This window comes from Pyrgilauda ruficollis, unplaced genomic scaffold (genome assembly GCF_017590135.1).
Source record: "Pyrgilauda ruficollis isolate IOZ18807 unplaced genomic scaffold, ASM1759013v1 scaffold25, whole genome shotgun sequence".
Lineage (NCBI taxonomy): Eukaryota > Metazoa > Chordata > Aves > Passeriformes > Passeridae > Pyrgilauda > Pyrgilauda ruficollis.
In genome coordinates this window covers 7,809,172-7,833,817 of record NW_024523822.1, presented here as the reverse complement: position 1 = coordinate 7,833,817, position 24,646 = coordinate 7,809,172, and the positions used below count along the sequence as shown (strand labels likewise).

The window sequence follows — 24,646 nt, the reverse complement described above, 5'->3', positions numbered from 1 at the left end:
AGCATCCCGCCTCTTGTACCGTGGGACAGTAATCTTTCAGCTTTTGATGGTCTTTTACAGAAGGAAATCTGAATTTAAAAATAGTGTTTCAAAATAAAGGTCAAGATTTACTCAGAATAGGATCAAAGCAGAATTTAAAAGACAGATAAAGCATAGAAAGTTTTTCACAGAAAGAGTGACAAAGTTCTGGAATGGTCTGCCCTGGGAAGTGGTGGAGTCACCATCCCTAGATGTGTTTAAAAAAAGACTGGATGTGGCACTCGATGCCACGGTCTAGTTGAGGTGTTAGGGCTGGGTTGGACTTGATCTTTAAGGTCTCTTCCAATCTTGTGATTCTGTGAATAGATATAGCCATTCCCTCTGTGGTCTTTACACTTGTACAGGAAAGTTGTCAAACCATGAACCATTCCACACCAATGATGAGGACACAGAGTACGGCGGGAGCCAGGCTGGAGGGAGCTTTGGGCAACGTGGTCTAGCGGGAGGGGTCCTTGCCCATGGCAGGGGGGCTGGAACTAGGAAATCTTTAACGTCCCTTCCAACCCAAACCACTCCACGTTCCTATGATTTTAAAGATGTGTGAAGCCTCTTCTGCTGCTCAGGCAATCAAAAGAATTATTTGCTCCAAGCGCAGCAGAGATTTGGAAGTCTGTTCATTAGGAAGCCTCTTGCCCTGTGTGTTTGTATTTGCCCGTGTGCAAGCCCTGCACAACCACACCTTGTAACATCAGTGAGCTCTGGCCTCACACCAGCGTGCTGCACCACAGAAAGGGGTGGCTGCCTAGGACACCACAAACAGGCCTTCAGACAAAGAAAGAATTGCTCTTTTCTGGATATTTCTGCTTTGTTGGATAATCCAAAAAGGAGTAAACATGTCTACATGTCTACTAACCTAAAAAAGGAAAGTTTAGAGGCTTTTTTTCATTTCCCCCCAAATTAACACAGAATAGCAGGATCAGGATCTCTGAGCTATTATTAGACTTACCCTTCCTTCTCCAACATGGAAGGACTCCAGAGCTTTGCATGGGAAGGATTGGCCTCTACAGCTTTTGACACAGGATGCTGTCACACTGCTCCAAGAGCAGCTTCCACGGAGGTTGTTTTCTCAGGCTCCAGTGTGTGTCCCACTGGGTGCTGCTGGACACCTGCAACACCCCATAAACCTCCCCTGCCCCATCACAAGGCATGGGGAGACTTCAGGGCATACAGAAATCTGTTGTTTGGGGTTGCCATTTTAGAAGTTGGGCTATTGGGTGCTGCCTATTGGCAAAAAAGTAAGTTCTTAAAGACACCAACAGAAATTACATCTATTTTTTTTAATAATTAACTCTAATGAATACAACTAATGAATGCCTCAAAATACAGTAGCTCAGAGAAAGCTCTAAAAAGACTAAGGGAAACTACAATTAATTGTAGTTTTTTAAGACACTCCTCAGACTACTATGTACTAATGCTCATTTTCATCTGCTTCTCTTTGAAAAAAACAAAAACAACTGGTTACAGTTCTCAACCAATTTCATAAATTTTTGTGCCTTCATTTGGAACCCCCTTCATGTATTTGCCAACCAATTTAAAAGAATTATTGCATTGCAAAACTATTCAGAAAACCTGGATGCAATTGATTCCTGTAAGACATGCTGTTTTACAGGAAAATAAATTATCTATTTTTAACCCTTTAATCCCTACTGGTCTGTACCAAAACTACTTCCACATGCATCTAAAAAAAAAAAAATCAAAAATCATTGCATTAAGCAGCTGCTCATCTAAAAAGTGTATTTTTAATTGCAGATTTACTGTTTGTTTTTCTGTACATGCACTCTGGATTTTTTTCAGTGCTGAGGAACAGTAACAGACTTTGATGTGGATGATCCCTCTTTCCCACCCAACCTTACTCATTCTGAGCAATTGGCTTTGCCTCTGGGTCAAAGCTTTCTTGGATGACACCTGATACAACCCAGGAAAGATTTTTAGAAGTATATGTACTGTATTTATAAATAATTACAACTGCAGACACACAGGATTCATCACTGTAATTTCTGAGTAATAAAGCTCTAGATACTCACTTTTTTCCTGTCCAAGTTTGTTTTTATTTCATCCTTTTGTTGGGAAAAAAAAAAAAAAAAAAAAAAAAAAAGCAGCCTTTAATATTACTTAATATGAAAAAGGAGAGCAAACCCAGAAGAGAAGTGATGTGAGACAGCTTTGATGGACACATGGGTTTTCAGGTGCTTGAGCTCTCCCATCCATCACAACCATTTTGATCTTCTTTAAAAAAACACAGTTTCTGGCTAAGAACAGGATGCTGAGAGAAGGACTGAGTTGAAACAGCTTTATCATCCTGGCTATTTATTTGATCTTGAGATGAAATGAAACACTGAATTGCACCATCCTTTCTGGAAAGTTGCAGAAAATCCTCACATATTTGGTTCATGAAATCTGAGCTACTCTCTTCCTTCAGACTGCTTTTTCATTCTCTGCTTTACTCTTTCCATGTCCTGAATGTCTTTTTGATTTTATTTCTTAGGAATTGGACTTAGCTAGTCAGATAGCAGCACTGCTGTAAGCCCATGATGAAAAGACAACTAGAATGTATCAAGCAAGCTGATGCTGGTAGATGTTACACTCATCTTGGAGTGTCTAAAAATGCCTTTAAAAATCATCCTGTGCAGGCATATTGCTACTGCAGAAAAAACTGTATTTCTTTAAGAAGAGAGCCAATGCAATAAATAAAAACTGTGTTTTGTCTTTTGTCACTCCACCTACTCCGCAAACTACCTTGAACTCATTATTTTGACCAGTGTCAAGTTGGCTCTGACTTTCAAAGCTGGCACAAAATGGTTCAGCCCATATCCCCTATCCTTTCCAAGTTCTCATTATTCCATACAATTTTACTTGCTCTTGCAGGAATTTGATGAGACCAGTGTTTGCAAAGAACTGTAGTACAGCTGAGTTGAATTTGCAAGAGGTAAATTGTGGGTGCTGTTTACAATGCTGACCTCTGGGAATATCATTTAGAAGCATGGAATTTTGGGTTGGGGTTTTCTGTATGTTGTATTCTTGAGAAACAGAACAATGCTATTGCTTTTCTGCTTTTCTCAGCCTTAGTGCTTCAGAAATCTGCCTTTGGTGGTTTACTCTTCTGAGGAGCTCTGTTCCTACTACCTACCTCACATGGACACGAGAATGGATCAGGTTTGACATATCTGGCTCTTCCAGATTTAGAGCACTGAAAGAAAACTGTCATGCTGAATTTGACAGCTCGTTGTCTGCATATGCCATGATCCCCTAAGGCTTCTCTCTCCATCGAGCAGTCTGGCACCCTGCCAATTATTTTCCCAGATTTGTTTCAGCAACCCCAGCTGCCTTTCTGCCAGGTAACTTCTTCCATTACCTACAGGCTGCTAAACAGATTGCCCTGAACTTCTTTAACAAACACACAACAATCTGGCCCCAGTCCCACCTCACTTCATCCCACAGAGTAATCACCACCCTCCTCTGCAACCTCATTTTCTGGATTTGAGATGGTAAAGAATGTGTATCTTGGAGCCCCTCAGCTTGGTAGGTCCATTAGTCACTGCACCTGTCAGCAGAACAGGCAACTGCCATGGAAGTCATGGTTCAGCCTGGGAAAAGACCCTTCACCAGGTGAGTCAAATGCAGCATTTACACAGCTGCTCTGAGGGAGCCACAGAAAGAGCTACAGAGTGGTGTGTTACCATTCAACCTCCTCACTGTGCTACAGAGAATGCCAAAATTGCCTTCTGTGCTTCATTTTAGCTTCCAAAAGCTCTTGCCAAACACAGAACGAGAGCTAGGGGTTTGTGCTGGCATCCATTTTGAGAAAGTTATCTGGAGGATAGCATGGGAATCGGAGAGCTTGTGAGAGCTGCTTTCACCAGGCCAGAGATTCCTAGGTTCCCAAAAATGCTCGTGCATTACAGCCCACAGGAGCTGATCCAGATGCTCTGGGGTAGTTAACCAACGTGTAGCAACCGCAGCAAGAGCAGATGTGTGCTGTAAACTACACCTGACTCAACATGATGAGCACAGACATACTATACAGCTGATGCACAGATAACACAGGTTTAATTATCCACAGTTTGATTATCCGGTGTTGACATGGTTTTTATGACTAAATCACCCTTGAGACACATGGAATCTGGAAATTGCAACCACAGATAAAAATTTCCTTGCAGCTACATAAAGTCACAGTACTTTTCTGACAAATTTTGGCTGAGTTTTGAGCATTTTTAACTTATCTGGTTTGCAGTGTATTTTACAAGGAGTGAAGTCTTAAGGCATAAATCACTGACTTACAGGAAAACAACTGTGTAACAATATTACAAGATATACAGAACAGGATGCACTTGGGTTCCAGTTTCTGCTCACTGGCTCACCAGAGACAAGGATCATAAATCAAAAATAGAGAATGGAAATCAAAGAAAAGTAACAGGAAGTGTCAAAATGAAAACCTGGCAGAAATTACCAATAGGAAGAAAAAAAAGGAAAGACTCCAGATGTTTTTTTTTTTTTTTTCTTAAAATAAAAACCTGGGAAAGACTCAGTGAACAAAAAATCTACAAGCAGAAAAGAAAAAATGATAGCTTGGGCAGGAGCTTCTCTTTCTTTCTCACATACAAGGCAGGTCTATTGAGGCAAGAAAATATCTATCTATTAAGAAGATGAGGGAGGTGATGAGGGAAAAAATCATATAAACATCACTTCCCCTCCTTTCTTCCTGAGAAGCACAGCTCTGGAAACTGTGATCCTAGAAATATTTCAATAGGGCTTACAATTCAAAAGGTTCCATTAAATCCAGGATTATTACCATGAGAGAACTTGATCAGAGCAGCCAGGCTGTAAAGTTAAGGGGCTCCTTATTCACACATACCTACAGGCTGCAGCACTCACAGTCACACGCCAGGAGCGTGTGAATCCCAGCCCTGCCAGAATCAAGCTCTTTCCTCTGGGGCCATCTGCTGGCTTTCCTGCAGATGCTTCCCAGGACCTTTCTGGGACCATGATTGCTTTATCAGGTGCATCAAAGGTGAGCAGTGAGGAGCCATTCAGCATGATTTCTCAGGGAGCTGCAATCCAAGCTGTGCTGGAAACTGCTTCTTTCTTTCCCACATGCCACCACAACTCCCATTGCTGGTGCACATTCTACAATCCAGCTTCTGAAGACTTTAAAAACAAAACCTAGCCCCACTTCCAATATTTCCCTTGCAATCAGATGTTCTTCCTCCTTCCCCATGTGTGTGCCATATTTAAATGGTCCTATATTTTAATAATTTTGGGGGTAAGGCACATTAAATCTTACCTTCAACAACTCCAGCCAACATTAATAAATTCACCTAAGACTTTCAAACAAAACTGTGAAAGAGGAAATTAAGTTGAACACTGACATTTAGAAAGAGAAAGACATTAACTGATCCATGTTTAATTTCTCTAAGAATCAAACTTAGCCAATAGACTATTAACTCCAGAATACATTACATTTTTATTTGTACATGATCATTTCAGGATAATTTTACCAACTGATATATATTTCTATCATGCTGCTACTAAACTATAGCATATTACTGTAAATTCCTTTTCAAGTTCCTTAACTCAGGAATAGCTAGATGCTGAAGGCTGTATTAAAAAAAAAAACAACTGAACAACAAAATACCAAACACAAACAACCTACCCACACTACCCCAGGCAAATCAAACACCTTTCTCCCTTTACCCCGCAGCATATTTTACAAGTTTTATTATTGTTTGAACAATATTCATGACTGTACTGTAACATGAAGAAACCTTCAATTCTAGCACATTCCATACAAAACTAAATTCATGTTATGAGGAACAAAAATATCCCCTATTATTAACAGAAAACATGTGCTGACCCACTGTGGCATTCAGTAGCAATTTGCATCTGAAAGGCTTATTACCTTTCAGACCAGGCAGACAGACCGATAGCCTTTCCAGTTTAAAAGCTTCAGTTGCTATAATTCAAAATTTTTATATTTGGTTTATATTTTATTTGTATTTCATTTGATTTTCATTTTATTTTAATTTCCTTTATTTCTCTACATAGCTCTGTTGCACTGCAGCCTCATCTATTCAGATACGAGGAATCAGGAAAGCCACTTGCTATATACACTGGACCAAACTGCACGCAGTTACATGTGAAAGTGCACTGTAAATTTACAGTCCATCTGAGCAAAGACTTCTAAAATTAACATGATGATTTCCTGTATATTGTTACAGCATCCACTGCTTTGAGGAGAAAAAAAATGAAGAATATGCTTCTTTAGAGATAAAGAAGATCATGATAATGATCTGTTAGAAATCCTTAGCAATGCAGACATCAAAAGTAACTGCAGTCTCTTCAGGCATTAGTTATTTTCTTGAATAAGGCTGAAAAGCTTTTTAATTATTTCATAATCTTAGAGCTGTTTGGGCTCAGAATAACCTCAAATTTGAGACAAATCAGGAAGGCCACAGAATACAAAACAGAATTATTTGGTATTTTTGGCATTCTACTGCACTGCAATGATACTTAAACCTCAATATTAAGTCTTGCAAACCTGTACTGTAAAGATGCTGGAGTCCTTAACAAAACAAGCCCTTTCTTATCTGCTGGCTGGTTGTGTAACATATAAATTAACCCAGTCAAGCTAACAAAACCCAGTGCTTCTCCACAGCCTACAGCCAATGAAAAATCCCCTCGAGTGACATACCCCAAGACAGTCCTGGAGCAGTGGGAAGTAACATCTGGGAGAGCATCTGACCAAAGACCAAGAATGAGATCTTCATGGTCCTCAGTTGCTTCATCTGGAATGCCTGCAGGGTCACTCTCTAGAGACTTCACATTATCCTTTTTCTTCTTTTTCTTCTTCTCCTCTTTTTGCTTCTGTACCTTGTCCTTGAATATGTCACGATGCTTGGGTTCTTGTGGACCACAGAAGAGTTTGTCTTTGCTTAGATGCAGCAAGTCATCTTCTGTTGGGATGCAAATCATGGCATGTAATTCAGGGTTCCCCTTTCTCAACAGTGACAAATTGACCCAGACAAGAGCCCTTGGGTAGCTCATCAAAATTGGCAAGAAAACATCTTCAGTCATTTCCTTCTGTCCCAGCCGAGAAATAAGGCGGATTCGCCGATCTTTCCCAGCAGTGGGGTAACACCAGGCTGATAGCTGCATTAGTAGTTTCTCACTCCTATTAAAAATTTCCAAAAACGAACATCACAGATAGTTATTAACAAGCAGTTTAACAGAAATCCAGCACCCCACATATTTGCAAGAGCACAGCTAAAAAAAGCCCTGGGGATTTCTGTAACCTTCCAAGCTGGTAATTGTATCACTCTCAGCCTAAAAAGAACATTGGTGAGTGGAACTCATGAGTCTTCTTCAGAAGGAAGGAGACATTACTTGTTAAAACCCCCAAAGCTTGTTAAAACCACAAACACTCTAAAATCTCCAGTGACGCTAATGCAGTCCAGAACTTCCAGTGTTTTTTTCCCCTGGTAACCACACAAAAATGAAAGGCCTGTGTTCAGGCACTTTCCAATACTGTTGCTGCCCTCATGCGTTGCACTGGAATGCAGGGGATTCTCTATTTTCTAGAGACCTTGCTAAGGAGTGCAAGAACCACCTGTGGTGATGCATTAGGGAAGAGAATGCAAGATTATATTCACAGCAATAGTCCTAAAGTCACAAATACGAGCTTCTAAAAGCTTCATTGACCTGGAAGCAGACAGAATATGCCAACTCTAAAAACACAGTAAACTCCAGAGTGTTAAATTTAAGATCATTTAAGGAGATTTCTTTATGTAGTTATCAAGTTTGCTGTAGAAAAGAAGAAGGATTTCCACTCAACAGCAGATTCTAATTTGTGACAAAACTATTTAATCTCACTGTATTTGGATGAAATAATTCTCTCATCTTAATAATCAAGGCTGAGCTCTTCCTTTCCCCAACTCAATAAATACCAGTAAACAAATAAATGTGTGTATAATTTTGTCATACCTGAGAACGATAAAGTCACTTGTCTTAGATTCATCTCTCTCACCAAAATCTTGGGAGCTTGTAACATCCTCTGTCTTTAGAGCACCGTCAGAACTTGTTATTTCCATGGTCTCCTCTGCCTCACCATTCTCAGGGGAAGCTTCTCTGACCACTTCTGCTTTGGGGTCACAAAGGGTCTGCCCTTCAGTTGTGCAGCAGTCAGGGTGTGGGGAAGAAGGACATAAAAATCCTCCTGAAGCTTTCATTCTTCCTTCCCAGTTCTTGGTCAGCTGCTCCCAAGGACAGATGAAAGGAGACAGAGTGCCCAGCTTGACAAAATTTGCCCTTTTTGCAGGTGGGCGTCTAAATGATAAATCAAATAAGTAGGTAAGAATATTTTCAAAATCAAGTATTTAAAACAGAAAGGGAATGCACAGGTAACTTTCTAGCCTCATTGAACAAGAATTTTAAAATTACAGTCTAAAAAAGGCTGCCGTATTTCTGTCAACTATATCCTTTCAGCCATACTAGAAACATCTACCTGCTGTGACTCACACCATCACCTTTTCCTCTGAACTTCTCCTATTTTCCCCTCCTGTCTGGAAGGGGAACCAACACCAGTTGGTGCAGAGGACACCTCCAGCTACTCCAAACTCATGGTTAAGAGTTCTCTTTGTTGCAGTAAAAATTAATGCAATCTTCAGAATGCCTGATTTAAAATTAGATACCAAAATGTACCTCTTAATTTACCTTATTCTTTAACACTTGTTACGTAGTTGGACATACTCCTTTGCATTCTCTTACCTCCTCCCCCATTTGCTGCTTAGGGAGCTCAAAATAGTTTTGTTTATTTTATTGCTATGCAGCCTTGTTACAGCTCTACCACTGAGCATGTCTCTGGGAATAGAAGGGTTTAATTTATATGCTCTGTTTAGCAGAGTTAAATATATCTAGGATTCCTAAAACACTGGTGAAAGATCTCAAAAAGTCCAATGAGCACACAAATGAACACAACAACAGATAATTAAGCGAATATTTTAAGCAACATTCATTTTTGTCATTCTTACCATCAATTTTTAAATTAATGTTACCGTTTGAATTTTTCAAGAAGACTGGTTTCCTGTTCTTTGGCAAACTGCATTCCTGCCTGGCAGTCTGGGAAATCATTTGGAGTGTGAGGTGTTCTTTGGTATTCAGAATGCTTTAAAGCCTCTTGCAAGCCACCAACTCGTACACCTCGATATATCTGTTATAAAAATCAAACGCCCAAAAAGCAATGTTTGAACTGATTCCGGGCTCCTAGCCAAAACAAAACATTAATTCCCAGAGGGTACTTCCTTAGAAAATTGAAAGTCTAAACACTTAAGCTTTAAAAAATAAACTTAAGCATGGTTTCTACAGTTCTAGACGCTAATTTCAACAAAATAGTGATTCATTCTTGAATTCTGCAAAACTATCAACAAAACTGAAGAGAATTTCACAGGTTCTAATCTTGGACATTGCCAGGAATGTTGTATTACTTTGACAGCCACTGCCCAATGTATCTTAACCATACAGTAGGTATCACTGCAACTAAATCCCCTGAACATTCAAAAGCATCATTTTAACTGCAGAAAGGTATAAAAACTGCCACCTAAACACTCAAAGCAGCATGCTTCAAACAGCACCAAAGGAGTATTCAAGCTTAACTTAAACTTTGTTTTAAGCTCTCTCCCAAATCAGAAGCAACCTTGGTGACAGAGGTGTAGATAGCCAAGCTGGAAATTGATTAGCAACAGGCACCAAATGATTTCTCTTTAGAGGCATATGCTTGTAGAAAACACAGAGAGCTATAGCTTCAGCTTTCTCTCCTGACTCCCCACTGATTTGCTGGTTCTAGGCTGCCATGTGGGCATAGTCGTATGTGGGCATAGCTGTCTTCCAACAGAATACATGGAAAACTACTGTTTAAGTTTCAAGACCAAGCTTCTGTCATGAACCAATTCATATGCCATTTTTAAAAGTGAAATTTTGATGCTGCAATTGGGAATTGGTTATACAATGTGAAGTACACTCTCTAAAATCAATTAATTTAAACTAAATTACATAAATTATCAAGTTTAATTTCAATTGGCCATTAAAGTTACTTACAAAAGGAATCCAGAAAGCCATGCCCCAGCCCTTTGGGAGATAGATATCCCAGCCACTTCCCCATCCTGGTCGATCTTCTCCAGCCATTTTCCCTGGCTGCTGCACCAACAGTATGGGAATCTTAGACTCACAAGGACCCAAATCAAGGTGTGATCCAGGTACCAGTAACTGAGCTCTCATATGGTTTAAATCCTGAGAATGAGGAGACATTTCCCATAAGTTAATAACCACTCTTCTTCCCTCTTCCAATACCCTTCCAAGATACAGAGAAAAGGTGAGTTTATACCTTGGAAAAATATAGTAGTAATACACTATATATTTGAACAGAATTTCATCAAGGCATGAAAAATTATTTTAGAAAAAAGAGTATTAAGCATCCTTTTTCTCCCCTTCTTACTTCCACAGTCCTTCATAAAGAGCGGGTGCAAGGTACAACATAGATGAAGGAGGAAAAACAAGTTTTGCAACTTTATATTTATAGACTTGTGCACCAAATTGAAAGGTGCTTTCAGTCCGTCAATACATGGAGCAAATCTGAACTGTGTCCAAGGAGATGGGATGAAGATTTGGTCAGCAAACAGTTTCACATAAAGCATGCTGGCACTGAGGTTTTGTCAATCACCAGTTGTTATATTCCATTGTACCACATTTATGAAGAAACAGACCATCAGACTCCTTGTGTTTTATCAGGTAAACATTAAATTTCATGACAGCATAAAAAACACTGTCATATATAAAAAGATTGCTCTGGTAACTGTCACGTGCTAGTGTAATATTTTTAAGTACTCTGCTTTTTTACACTATGTTAGACAGTTTGAAAGAGAAAGAAAGAAAATTTCTTTCTTTTCAGAAAGAATATTTAAAAATATGTTTTTGCCATACAAGTGTTTTCTCTTTCTGATTACAATGGTGCCAAAAGTTTATCACCTCTTGGGACTAAATCACCTTTTTATCCATGCACTTTATGAACTGCTCTCCATTGTCAAAGAAAATGTCAAGATAGGAGATTTCAAACCCACAACAGCAAACTTGAAGTTCTCTACAAATCACAAGTTATTGCCCAGCAATAACACCCACAGCACAGTGTTCCGCAGTTCAGAAACACTAGATTTCTTTCCTTTCAGCTTCCACAATTCTTTCATTCAGAAGAATTGTCCTGACTAAAGGCCAGAGCCTTCCTGTGTCACTCTTTTCTGCCGCATGAGACAAAGTGATGTATGAAAATCCAATTCCAAACTTTTCTGTTATATAAACCTACAAGTACAGTCCCACAGGCAATCCAATAAAGCTTTCTTTTAACTGAACCATGGTCAATGGCTGTGCAAGAACATTATGCAAAGGCTACAAAAAAATCACTACATGTCAGCAACTGGATACTATGACATTAAGGAAGCTATTGATTAATCTTAGATTTATACAAATTTCAAGAGTCTCCTTCTATGGACTCTAGGAACCATTTCCTCAATGGCAATGCACCTACTTAGTTACCTGCTCTGAGATTTTATTTTCAGTGACGTTCTTACAGATGTCCTGGTCCCAGATGAAGCTGTGAGCACAGTCTGCAGGTACACCCTTCAGGTACAGCTGCCTAACTTTATCATTATCTACAAAAGAAAAGAACCTTTAAAAAAATTCAAACAATTTTTGTGGTTTAAGTGCCAAATTACCAAAGCCACCTCTATATCATAAGTATAATGAGCAGACAACCAAGAAAAGCCTATTAAAAGCTCAACAAGCATCACTGCTACTGCCACATCTTACTACCACATGTTTTTCCAAACACAAAATATGAAATCAACTGTTAGTGTCAGAAAGACTAACCTGGTATTTTCTCACCAGCGTTTCTTCTTAACAAAAGACATGACTGTTGGCAATGTAAACTAGGTCTTTACATACCACCTTTGATATTCTGGAATATGGCCTTTCTGGCAGAGTGTGAAGCTCAACAGATTCGGCAAAAATCAGAAACAGCAACATTATAAAGCCTGAAATAAGTCTGCCCAAGTAAACTTGTAAGAGAAGCAAGAGTTACCTTTATGAAATGTACATAGAGGAAACACTTGTATGGCTATACTTAGCACGCAACACTTATTTAGTACCAGTTTCCTCCTCAGGATCTTTTCAGGCTGTGTGTTCAACAAAGGGACTATTCCTGCTTATGTCTGCACTAATCAACAGTTGTGTACATTACTGAAGAAACACAACTGCAGATTCAAAATGGATTGCTGAAGTATTAAATAACCTATCTCTTCTTCAGTTTTACAATCTAAGGAAAGCAAAGAAAATGTGTACCTACCTTTAGTGATCTAAGGATTAACAGCCTTCAATGTACAGTACAGTATGCAGTGAATGCTGATCCATTAAGTAAAGCAATTTTTACCAAGAAACAATACAATGAGCCTATTAATAGTTCTGTGATTAAAAACTTAAGAGAGATTGCTCCCCATTTCATCATCCACAAAGTGTTACATATTAAAGGAACTTAACATGTTCCTTTAATATGTAGGATGTCAGGGTTTGTTTTGTTTTTTTTTAATTATTTAAGTCTCTTTAAAAAAGGTTCTGCTAATATTTCCAGGTAATGTAGACAAAGACTCAAAGACAGGAGATTCAGATTATTCAGTGATACTAACAGTACCTAGCAATAGGTACTGCCAAACATAACAGCAATAATTTATTTATTTAAAATCCACAGTCTTTAAGATGCACCCATTACTAAAAGTATTTGTGGCATGGAAAATATTTTGCAAGTGAAGGTAGAAAGATTTTGAAGATGGACATTTCTACCCAGCCGAAGGAAAAAACAGAGATGCTCTCAACTCCCTATATTACACCACTACCTCTTTACCATGGCCATCCTTCCTGAGGGAAAAGCAGCCCCAGCAGTGGGAGGGAAACTACTATGAGACACTTCAAATACCTAAATGCCTTCTGTTGGTCTTGCCTTCTTGAATACATCCTCACAAGCAGAATGAAAGACATCAAATGACTTTCTGCAGCTGCCAACTCTTCTAGCAGCTCAAACCAGTATCTGTAAGCAAGTGCTACATATCTCACCTTACTTCTCAGCAGGAAGGAACCAAAGTAGAGGTCATGTATGCTGCAGCATTTCCAACAGGAACACTAATGATGAGAAAGTTAGCTGAGCAGAACTAATTAACAGAAAGGCTGCTCTAGATACAGAGAGTAGAATAGGAGGATGTAAGAAAATGAAAAGAGCAGAATTTTGCAAAGAGCTAAAAGTAAGTGAAGTAGGTGTTCAACCTGACTTAAGTGATATGTAAGACTGTATTATTCTAGTGTCTTGCAAACAGACCACCAAGGAAATTCATTATTTTGAAGTCTCTGGAACTTTCAATTTGTCCTATTTGCTACTGCTTGCTAGCTGGCTATCATATTTCTCCTATTAGGTGAGGCAGCCTGTGTCCAGCCAACCTAATTGGGAATGTCTACACTGTACACCATCCCCACTATATCCTGTGCACACTTTTGCACATTTTTAGAGGACATTCACATCCATGTGAATTTGAATTTTGCACTGAAACACTGTATAAGTCAGCACTGGAATGAAAATTTCAGAAGTTATGCTTGCATCTTTAATTTTCTATCATAACCAGCATCTTGGCCATCTGAAATACTAATCCTGCAAAGGTAGTAACTTTTTCACAGTGGAATTGCAACTTTCAACGCTGTGGGCCTATAAACCAGAAATAGCAGATATCTTCTTGGAGAGAGAAACAGGAAGACTAAACACCAAACAGAAACTTACTATGGAGCTTTTAGCACCTGGTTGGCCTTGCCAGGATTCGAACCTGGATCATCTGTATGGTCAGACAGAGGCTTCCACTGAGCACAAGACCAGCTTTGGTGCATGTCCCTCCCTCACAACTGCTGCTCTAAAACCTATGCAACTTTCAAGCTATTTCTGTTCTGCCAGAGGCTCTGGAAACAGGACATACTTTGAACCAAAACCTAGAGGAAAACAGCAAGAGACAATCCACAGAAGATGACAGTAAATGAAAACAAAAGCATAGAGAGAAACTAAATCTCTTAATATAATATAGACAAGGGATTTTACCTAGGAATTTTTCAAAGTCTGGCATGGCTTTTGTCTTCTTTTTCGGCAAATTGACTCGAGGATCTCCAACAGTGAGGCCAAGTATTGTACCTGGTGGCATATCTGATGGTGACCCCATCCCTTTAAAAACACACAGATGAACATTGGCATGAAACCACCAATTAAGTTGTGATATTTTTCTGCACTAGTATTTTGTGCATTTTTGCCTGCAGTGGCACCACTGTAAGCCAGTGAAGCAATCCAGAATACTCTTTTTAACACGTTTTGAAAACTCACCAATGCTTGTTAAATGTTCAGTAACAAAAAAGTCAACAAGAGCAGTGCAAGACTTGGTTTGCAATTACATTTACATTTAGCATAGAAGTGAAGTCACTGTCACAGACTCAATTCATCCTTTGCATTTGACAAATTTCAAAGAACAACCCACCTTTGTTTTACACCCGTCTTCAAGAGAAAGGAAATTTAGAAGTGTTTTGTGAAAGTTTTACCTCATCTCCGCTTAGCTGCCTCACACTGGACAGACAGCTTGAGTACAGTGTGAGATCTACCAAAGTGCCTTACCTGCTTCAGTGCTAGAAATTGAGAAGATATTGTTAACTTTGTGATACTTTACAGTTCAGCCAAATACACAACTGTTAATTTAGAAATGAACATATATAAATGAAGTATAATACTTTCACTTTGGACTGGAGGCTACCATTTTATCTGTGGGTGTATCGTACAACTTATTGTCTTAATTTGAAGTGCATGGTGAGAGAGAGAGTATACATCAGCATCCCAAATCTAAGTTCACAAAGATAGCAAACAAGATTCAGTTTCTGTATTAAGAGTTTGACCTACACAGAGGATTTAAATTCCCTTAAATATCCACAATGTAACACTTTTCAATTCTTTGCTAAGCACATTGTCAAAGGCATCACTCTCTTGAGCATGCAAAAAATACGTATGTCCAAAGTGAAGTCAACTTTATTAGCATGCTAGTTTTGACCACTAGATTTTAAGTTTCCCCCCTTCCACCAACAGCACCCACATGCCCAAATACCTTCCAATAGCTCAAAGATAGCACTTTGACACTGATGAAGAGATACTTTTTCAGAGTCCTTGCAGTTTTCTACCCACCAATTATTCAGTTCTGTTTCTGAATCTGCCATCTCCTGAAAAACAATGTATCTAATTAAACTCAAATAGTTATTCATTATGAATTCAATCTCAGTTTGCCTTAGTCATTTCCCTCCTCTTCAAGTTTTAAACCAAAGTAATTTTTTCCTGATGAAGTGTAGTCCTATACTTTACAATACCCTCTAATAAACTGTACAATTTAACCTGTGTTCCAAAAACAAACAAAGCAATCCACAATACTTCCTAATTCTGTCATTAATTATTTCTTACAGAAAGCCAGAGATTTCATGACCTCATCATGTTTGCTTCAAGAGACAAAAAAAAAAATCCCATTAAAACCACAGTGATGCTATACCCCAAGAAATGGATGAAACACCTAAATCTTGGAGAAACTCTATATTTGATTGAAAACACGTAGTTTTCTGTACCTTACATGCCTTGCCCCCTAGTTCTAGGTGCTCTAGCTCATTGCTTGAGAAACAGGATGTGTGGTTTGTCAAAAGGAATATGAATTATTCTGGACCTCTCAGCAGAAACTACACAGCCTGCTCAGCACCACTGTTTTTATTTTCTTCCTACTCCCACTTAAAATCCAGGTGGGAGTTCTTCCTGAGATCAGCATTAGTCAAGAGGCTCAAAACAGAGAAGCCACCAGAGTAATACATAGGTTAGCCTTTATGAAAAGTAAGGCTTGATAATTTATGGGTCTTTCTAGCAAAAAACAAGCTTGCACATTCTAAGAACATTACCAAAATTGCACTAACACCCAAAGACAATTTCCTTACTGTTTGGACAGAGGCTGCCTTCAGGGTGTCTGTAAGGACGGAGTGTGATAATGGGCCGATCAGCCGGTATCTGAGAATCTCCATGCTTCTGTCACTGAAACAGGAAAGTTTCAGGTGAATGTACAATTGTACAACACACATCATTTTCCCTAGTTAAGCCAGAAATGCAGCTACGGGCCACAGCTTCTGACTCTACTGTGAGCAAACCTGATTGCAACGCCAGTAGTCCGTGAGATCCAAGAGTAGGACTGGAATGGATCTCGAGTGCCATCACCAATTATTTTTTTCACTGGCACAGCCCTTTCTCCTTCTTTATCCTCCTTCTTTCTTTTATTGCCAAGGCTCATAACTTCCACTTGTTTTTCCTCTTGATTTGATGTTGTAACAGGCTCAGAAATACAGATTTCTTCAGGCTCTGAACACTGAAAAATTGCTTTTAACTCTCTCAGTATGTCCTTAAGAAAAATGAAGTTTGGATTAGGATGATATGCAGTACACTGCAAACCTTAAGTATACTTTTGAAAATTATACTCCAGTATTTAATTTTCCTATATGGATTTCAAGTAATAAAATTTAATTCTGCTGAAGTCAAGGGCTTGCTAAGAAAAGCTGAAAGTAATATTGAAAGTTGCTAAGAATTTGTTCTCTTGAAAATTAACATAAGAAAAATTGGCTGTGCACAACATTTTACTTTTTTCCTTTTTTTTTTTTTTAAAAAAAAAAGCTGAGAGCTAAGTTTCAGAATATAATTATCCATGATGATACTGAACTTAGCCTGCAGGGGATGCTAGTAGAAAGGATGTAAATCAAGCAACATCATATTGCACATAAATCCTGAAGCAAGTTCTTCCATACTTTTCAGATGACCTCTTCACAATTAATAATGCTGAACAAAATACATAAAGAAATAAGAGTTCAAAAAATATAGGAAATATACCTGCTTCAGAGCTGGATGCACCCAGATCCACAACTGTCTGTTTTCAGACCCATCTCTGGGTTTCCAAATAAATGTAACAGGACCAAGCATATCCTCAGGATAGCGATCTGCTCGGTAAAGATTCAGGGAACCCTCGAATCTTCCAGACAGACAAGAAGCCTCTTGAAATGTCAATCCTAAAAAAGGAGATACTTATTGAAGAACAAAATAATATGTTGTTTAATAAACAAAGTAAAATTGAAATTCAGTCTGGCTGCTGAGTGGCTGAAGTTGTACCATAATTATCTTATTAATAAACTACTGAAATAAAAATGCCTAGTCCTACTATGACATCTTAATTACATTTTTCACTCAAAATCACAGGTCAGTATCAATTCTGTTACTACTACTGAGTAACTACTACATTACTAAAAAAGAAAAAGGATGGGTCATCCTTTGGTCTACTGAAAATCTTTATTTTGAACTACATAAATTTTACCTGCGTCAATGTTACATATTCGAGCAAGTTGCTTCAGAAGCTCATTCTCTTTACCCTTCAACTCCAGGCAACAATAATATGATAAGTCCTGAAACAATATGACAGTGTCAAAATGAGGATAACTCTTTAAAGTGAGCCTGTTAAGAAAGAGTCAGACAAGGCCTCACAGTTTACACTTAAGTAGAAATTTTTAATTCTCTAAAATTTGCCAAAGCAAAATGAGTTTCTTTTTAACTTAACATTAATAGCTGTAGGAAAGTGGTGAGGCATTTCTCATTTGAGGGCCAACCTGCCTCTCAAACCAACATATTCAAAAGGACATAGAATAAATTCTCTCTCCTGAATAGCTGCTCAGGGAGATGATATAAGGATTCGGTTAACCTCTTAGCTCTTGAGAAAACTGAAAATGCAGTATTTCAGTCATAGTTACCATAAGACTCATTTAAAGATTCATCTTCTTCTCTCTGAAACTTGCCACCCAGAATTACACTTATAAAATGATTCATTTCATACTTAGCAGTCTTATTAAAAGCTGATCTAACAGTACTTCACAGAGACAGAAATATTCATTACAACTAAGCAGTTGATTACTTCACCTTGGCAAAACATCAAACAAACCATGTAGATGTGGTACCTGAAGAAGGCATTGCTTTGTCATGGCTCGGTAACAAGCCCTGTAGCACTTCTCTGTAGGGCTGTTTCCTAAACAGTATCCCCATTTCTTCACCATATGAAATCTCTTTGCATGCCAAATATGGGTTTCCAGCCAAATATTCTTTCTTTGCCTGTGATTAAACTCTGCTACCAAATTTATGTGGCGTCTTCTGGCTTTGCGGCATTTAGTCTTTGACTGTTCTTTTTTCTGATGTACAGCTTTCTCTGCCTGTTTTTAGAAGAGAGGATACTGAAGTAAATCTCAAAACAAATCTGAAAAGAAAAAGGCTAACATTTAAGAATACAGGAAGCACTAACATTAAGTTATACTATGTTGGATCACTCTTGAGGGTAACTAACTTTTAAATTTTCTATGCAAATCACATCCACAGAAGTGCATCAAATTCTGACTGAAACCCATATATAAAACAAAATCCCCACACATTCAGAAAGTTAACAGTGAACAGTAAGTGCCGCTACTTCCTGTGTGAAGTTTTTACCACACATCAATATAATCATATGAACAAATCAATGTGACATTTGGAAAATGCCTGGAGGTTTGAGCTTATACAGAAGCAGTACAGACTATCAGACTGACAGAAAGGACCCTATCAGCTCTACAACACATAGAAGCTGGAAAGAAAGGAGTGTGGTAATAGCCTGACAAATTCTTGATAACCAGACCTAATCAAGGTCTGAAATATTACATGCAGATGCATGACTAGAGAAGAAGGCATGACTCAATCAGTGTTTGATTTTTCCTTTTGTGAAGAAAAGTGGTACAACGAAACAGGACTATAAGACATACAAAAAAGATTCTTAGACTACTCTTTGTAAGCTCACCAAGAAACACTTGACAACAGACCACTGGTTATAAGAATAGCAAACGAAAGAAAATATCAGAAGATCGGTGCCAAGAACACTAAAAACAATGAAGCAACCCATGAAATCAAAATAGAACTGAGGAAAAAAAAAAGAAAGTATCTTCCCATCAGACCCATCGTTCATCACAGAGAAGAAAATACAAGCCACTGGATCAATGGTAGGTGAGTGGTTCAGAAAGGCAATTAGAGAAAAAGGAATGTGTCATTGTAGGTGAAAAATATACATCTTTAAGCTTATTGAATAGATAAGACATGGTCCAGGTAAATGTTTTAATGAATATGGTAATGATAAAGGATCGAAGACAAATGAAGAAAATGCAACAGAATTGAAACAGATAACTCTGAAGATGTAGATCAAACACTGAAAAGTAATAGGCAGAAACTTTACAAAACAAGAGCTATGACAAGCTGCAAGAAAATGTGAGCCTGTGCAAACACATAAGCCACACCAAAGACCTGAAGACAGAAAATGTAGCAGAAGAAATACAGCCACACCAGGGCCAATTAAATAATCTCAAAAATCCAATGGAGTGGAAATAGGGATGGGAGAGGAAGTGTGAGCATGTACACAGAACTTAGACAGGCTGTCATATGAAAGGAGTTAAAAAAGCAGGACACAAAAGAACCAAACATAAACATTAGAGAAATCTACATTTAAACAAGGATAACACATAACTAACTATGCAAAACAGTCCATGCCTTCTTCCTTCAGTTCCCAGAAAACAGGCCCAAACTGCATCTCTTGTCATGTCTGACAAAGCAAAAAGAATGTGAACCAAAACAGTAAAATGAGATACAGGTTGTGAAGATCCAATAAAACACCCTAAGAAACAAGTAATTGGCGTGTGGCAGGGAAGTATCTGAGACAATTTCTGAACCATTAACAATCATCTTCAGGAACTCAGGGTGAAGGGGGCAAGGTCTCAACTTAAAGACAGTGCAAAAGAAAAAAAGAATGCAAAGAATAAATTTATCAGTGAACCTTAATACATAGAAAATTTACCAAGCAAACTCAATTGATCACTTTTAAGAATTCTGAGAGATGATAAAGTGATCAATGCCAAGCATTGGGAAGATCATTTCCCAGTAACATCCGCTGAACTAATTTTTAGTTTTCCTTTTTAAACACACAGGAAGGCCACAGTGAGTAAGGAGCAAGTAAACTCCATAGGCATATTCCGACTAAATGCTGAGAAACAGCATTTAGTCGCCACAAAATGAGTTCCATGAGCTGTTAGGACTAGTCAGTTAGTAAGTCTTAAGCTGCATGCGGCCTGCCAATAAACCCAGTGTATCCCCCACATTTGAGCTGTAACACTCAAACCATCACATCAGCTGTGCTAGCTTGAGGCTGGCATGGTAACATCCTAAAGCTGTGGTGGGGTGCAAGGCAGACGCGTCTTACTGAGGACTCTTTTACTACGTGAAATCAGTGCAACATCTGAACAATCTCTACTGCAGTGGACTCTTTCATCACTCCTCTAATAACTTTTCAAGATGTCCAGTAATCACAAAGCCAGGTGGTTAGTGAGAGCTGTTTGACCTACCACCTGAAATTGAGGTGTTCCTGCATTGAATCCAAATGTCAGTCAAAGTTTAGGGTACTCAGGGAAGTCTGGCAGAAGTTCAGGTCTGAACATTAACAACTACAGAGCTGAACACTGTGCTTTGGCTGTGCCCACTACATGAAATGCTGTAAAACACACTTATACCTCTTTCCTGGCCATCTCTTGGAGCCGCCTGGGTAGGCGTTTAACATTGTGACTCATTGCTCGCCTTCGCATGTGCCTAGGGAGGGTCTGGAAAACCAGAGAGTTGGAAGACTTCTGTGAAACTGCTTTCAACATGGCACTGATCTCAGCAGCACGAGCTTGAGCAAAGGTAGACACTGGAATGAAAGAACTGCATCAGAGCATGACAAATAGCAAAAAAAAAAAACAGAGGAGGATACTGTATGTAATTACGGATAAGTCCTGTAAACTGTCACTGAAGAAATTTCAGTTCTTTACATATCCTGAACTTTTTACCAATATGGTCAAGCAAATATTTATACATGAATGAGTCTCAAAGCTGTTTAACCAACAATTCCTATTTGTATTAAATACTTCTTTGTTAAATTAGAATAGCAATCTTTTCAGGTGGTATTCAGGGAGATGAAAAAATCTTTAGCATGGAAAAAAAAATGGAAACAGTAACATATTACAGACTGTTTTGAAACAATCAAATAAAAATCCAGAGCTTGGTCTCATTTCATGTTTATGGAAGTGTATCTACTATCACAGCACTGCCACATTTTGCAAAGCTGATTTGCTCTCTTTTGCAAAGCTGATTTGCTCTCCTAAGTAAACTTTCTGTTAGACAAAAAGCTATGTTTAACTTAGATCATGAGCAAAATCAGTTTCACTGGCTACATTAAAAGCAGATGACAGTCAGTACTCATTTTGCTGGCAAACAGAAGCCAAACTGCACATTCCCTCACTACAAGCAGGTGTAACTTTTCCACTCAGAAGTCTGAAAGGACCCATTGAACAACGGCTAATCATTAATTCTAGTTCACAACTACTTCTGGTTTTTGGAGAAAATCAGGAAAAACAGAAGAACATAGCATCAGTTCTAATTTTTGCTCTTGCACAAAAACAAAGACAGCAAACTTCATCACCAGCAAATTGCCCTGGACAGATAAATTATGACCTTTTCACATATACAGACCTGTTATGTATTTTGGCATCTCTTCAGATACACTCTGGTGTCCTCCTTGCCATCCTCCTCTTCCTCTGCCTCTCTCTCCTCTATTCTGCCCCTTTGAAAAATATTGGTCTTTCCTGTTAGAAGGCCCAGATGACTGATTTGAAAATTTCTGCTGCTGCTGCTCAGAACGAACATCTCCTGGAAGGTTTAGAGATGAAAAGAGGTTAGAGAAACACAAAATAGTCTGAGTAACTGACAACACCATTAGCCCTTCCTCATAAAACTGCATTGCAGACTCCTATTATTTTTACTACATGTAACTGAAAAAGTCACCAGAAATCAGAAGAATTATGTTCTTTCTTACAGGAATAAATAAGAATTTTATGCTGCCCTGAAGCAAACTTGTGGTAGATTAAGTAACTTTTGCATGCTCTGAAAATGGTACACAATCCAGACTTTGCCTCCAAGAGTCAGAGCAAAATCAGTCCATGCAACATCATAGTGATTTTTAATATTGTCTTGTCAGAGTTTTAGTAACAAAACAGCAAAGTTATTTTTTCCACTTGCTCCTTGATTTTTTTTTCTATAAGCAAACGTATTCTTGTCTGACATATATTTCTTTTACAGCAATAATTAAGGTAAGCATGATACATGTATGTTGGTGTACTAAGTTACTTGTCTGGTACAAGCACTTAAACCCATACTGAAATTAACTAACTAAAGCCTACAGTAAAGCTTTCTAAGGTACAGACACACCTTTCAGGAGTGCTAAGCACCTAGCAAGTACCTAAAGTTTCAGAGGGCCTTGAAGTCCTTATTCAAAGGCCAGTGTATATTCAGGTTAACAAAAACTATATATTAGTTTAGATTACTTTATGTTCAGTTAAGCCTTAGTTAGGGTTTCTACTACTACAACTTGAGACGTGGTTCTCAGGCAGTTCATGCTGGACAATCCAACTGAAAGAGCTCCAGACAGCCATTCCTATCACCCCATTCACTGCATCAAGACAAGTGTTTGAGAGAACAAGGGGCCATAGCACTCAGGGAGCTTCTCTAGCGAAAATCAACCTGTGTGTCCACAGAAATGGAGTGAGAGATTAAAAAAAAAGTTTTCAAGTTGATCTTCTTAAACAAGCCTGTCCCTTTGTCCCAGAAATGCTGCCATTGGCATGAAGACCAGCCAGGAGCAGATTCACATTCAGCAGCATTCAATTTATGAGAACTTAAAAAGGCAAAGAACCTCCTTTTTCCATTTCAAATAAGCAAGAAACTGAAATTTTATGTTCAGCAGCAGTACTGTTGTAGCTGCTGCAACCACACATCATGCAGAACTGCAGTAATACTGCAGAAAAAATAATTTTAGAAACAGAAATTAGCTTTTATGTGGAACAATTCCCTGACCTAGTTTTACACTTGCCTGAGAGCAGCATTGTTCGGACACTGAAGTGAAGGTGAGAAGGAAATAACTGGGAAAGAGGGGTGGAAGCTGTCTCAGTCAACAAATCTGTGTAGGCCTACAGCCCAAAATTAACTCATATCACAAACACACCCTCTTAATGAAGGAAGTAAAAATTGTAATCAGAACACAGAAGACTGTTTGGCAAAACAGTCACTGACTTAATAACTAAAAAACCCTTAAATTATTTTAGCTGCTGTATAGATTCATAATTTTGTAACTCCTATTTAGGATTTTGCTTTCCTATTTCTACAAAACAGCTCTGTAAAACTGTGATGCTGACACTACAGAAGAATGCTACATGGATGAAAATCCACACCTTTTAACAGAACAGAAAAACATAACCATGTAATCTTGGAAGTTCCCTGCTACAAATAAAGTTAGAAAAATGTATTTAATCTGGCAGTATTCCTGTAATGACATTCCAAAAACCTCACATATAGCTGAGCATAATTTGCTATGTCATTCTGCCTGCTCAGGAACTCTTCAGTCACCTAAACACACAGTGACGCTTAGGGGTTTTTTCAGTCACAAAGATGCAATTCAGTCACAAAGATGCAATTTGTAAACTTCTGAAGGCCTCAAAGTAACAAGTCCTTTTTTAGGGGGGCTTTACCAGAAATAATACAGGTAACAAAATATCTAAATGTGAAGGTGGTGGTGAAAATTGAGGTTCGATTGAAGCAAACCACAAAGACAAAAAGAGCATCTAGCATACAAGCTGACAGGACCCTTCAGTCTCCAGCTGCAAAGGTTACCTGTGTACAAAATGCTCCAGCAATAACCCAGGACACTGCCATTTTAGGGACACACTTTGCTGCCTCCTGCCGATGCCCTCCACAGACACAGGAGCCACAAGCCCCAGGAGGGAAAACTAGTGCATGAGGGAAAACACAGCACCATGGGACTACACCAGCCCCTCCTGCAGCTCCCAGGTCTGGCGGAAAAGCAAGGGAGAAACTGGATTGGGTATAACATCCAAATCCACTTTACGACTAGGAACCGTAGGGATTCGTTATGTAACCGAGAGGATGACAGAGAGAAGGGCATATTCACAGGGTTCGGGTTGGAATGAGCCTCTGGAGACCACCCAGTCCAAGCCCCCCGCCCAGGCAGGGTCACATAGAGCAGGTCACACAGGAACGGCTCCGGGTGGTTTGGAATGCCTTCAGACAGGGGGCTCCACAGCCGTACCTGGGCTCGGGCAGGCTCTGCTCCCGCCGCCGGCGAAGGGCCCCGGCTCTGCGGGCAGCGTGACGCTGGCCGGCTGGTTCCTCATCTTCTTGGCTCGCTTCTTCTCCCGCGCTCCAGACATCTCCGGCGGGGTTGCGGAGCCTCTCCGTAGCGGGCAGAGGAGGGGAGAGGTCAGCGGGCGATGCAGCCGCAGCCCCCGGCACGGCGCTCACTCACAGCACGGCCTCCGCCACCACACGTGGACACCC

General features: G+C 39.2%; 1 protein-coding gene across 1 annotated transcript; it reads right to left on the bottom strand.

The window, feature by feature from the left end:
- Positions 1-5,481: 5,481 nt before the first annotated feature.
- POP1 (POP1 homolog, ribonuclease P/MRP subunit) lies at positions 5,482-24,633 on the bottom strand. The gene is made up of 15 exons (XM_041470906.1): positions 24,399-24,633; positions 21,770-21,946; positions 20,773-20,948; positions 18,157-18,405; positions 17,523-17,610; positions 17,045-17,220; positions 16,315-16,562; positions 16,108-16,201; positions 15,246-15,357; positions 14,204-14,323; positions 11,614-11,729; positions 10,126-10,317; positions 9,087-9,241; positions 8,017-8,358; positions 5,482-7,207 (listed from the first exon to the last, which is right to left on the bottom strand). The coding sequence occupies exons 1-15, from the start codon at positions 24,517-24,519 to the stop codon at positions 6,547-6,549; spliced, it is 3,027 nt and encodes a 1,008-aa protein (XP_041326840.1). The 5' UTR covers positions 24,520-24,633; the 3' UTR covers positions 5,482-6,546.
- Positions 24,634-24,646: the final 13 nt, after the last annotated feature.

Excerpts from the sequence above, each read along its gene's own strand:
- POP1 (XM_041470906.1), bottom strand. The coding sequence starts at position 24,519 with ATGTCTGGAGCGCGGGAGAAGAAGCGAGCCAAGAAGATGAGGAACCAG. Across the intron at positions 21,947-24,398 it reads CAGAGCCTGCCCGAGCCCAG|GAGATGTTCGTTCTGAGCAG; the intron begins GTACGGCTGTGG and ends TAAACCTTCCAG. Across the intron at positions 18,406-20,772 it reads AAGAGATGGCCAGGAAAGAG|GCAGAGAAAGCTGTACATCA; the intron begins GTATAAGTGTGT and ends TTCTAAAAACAG.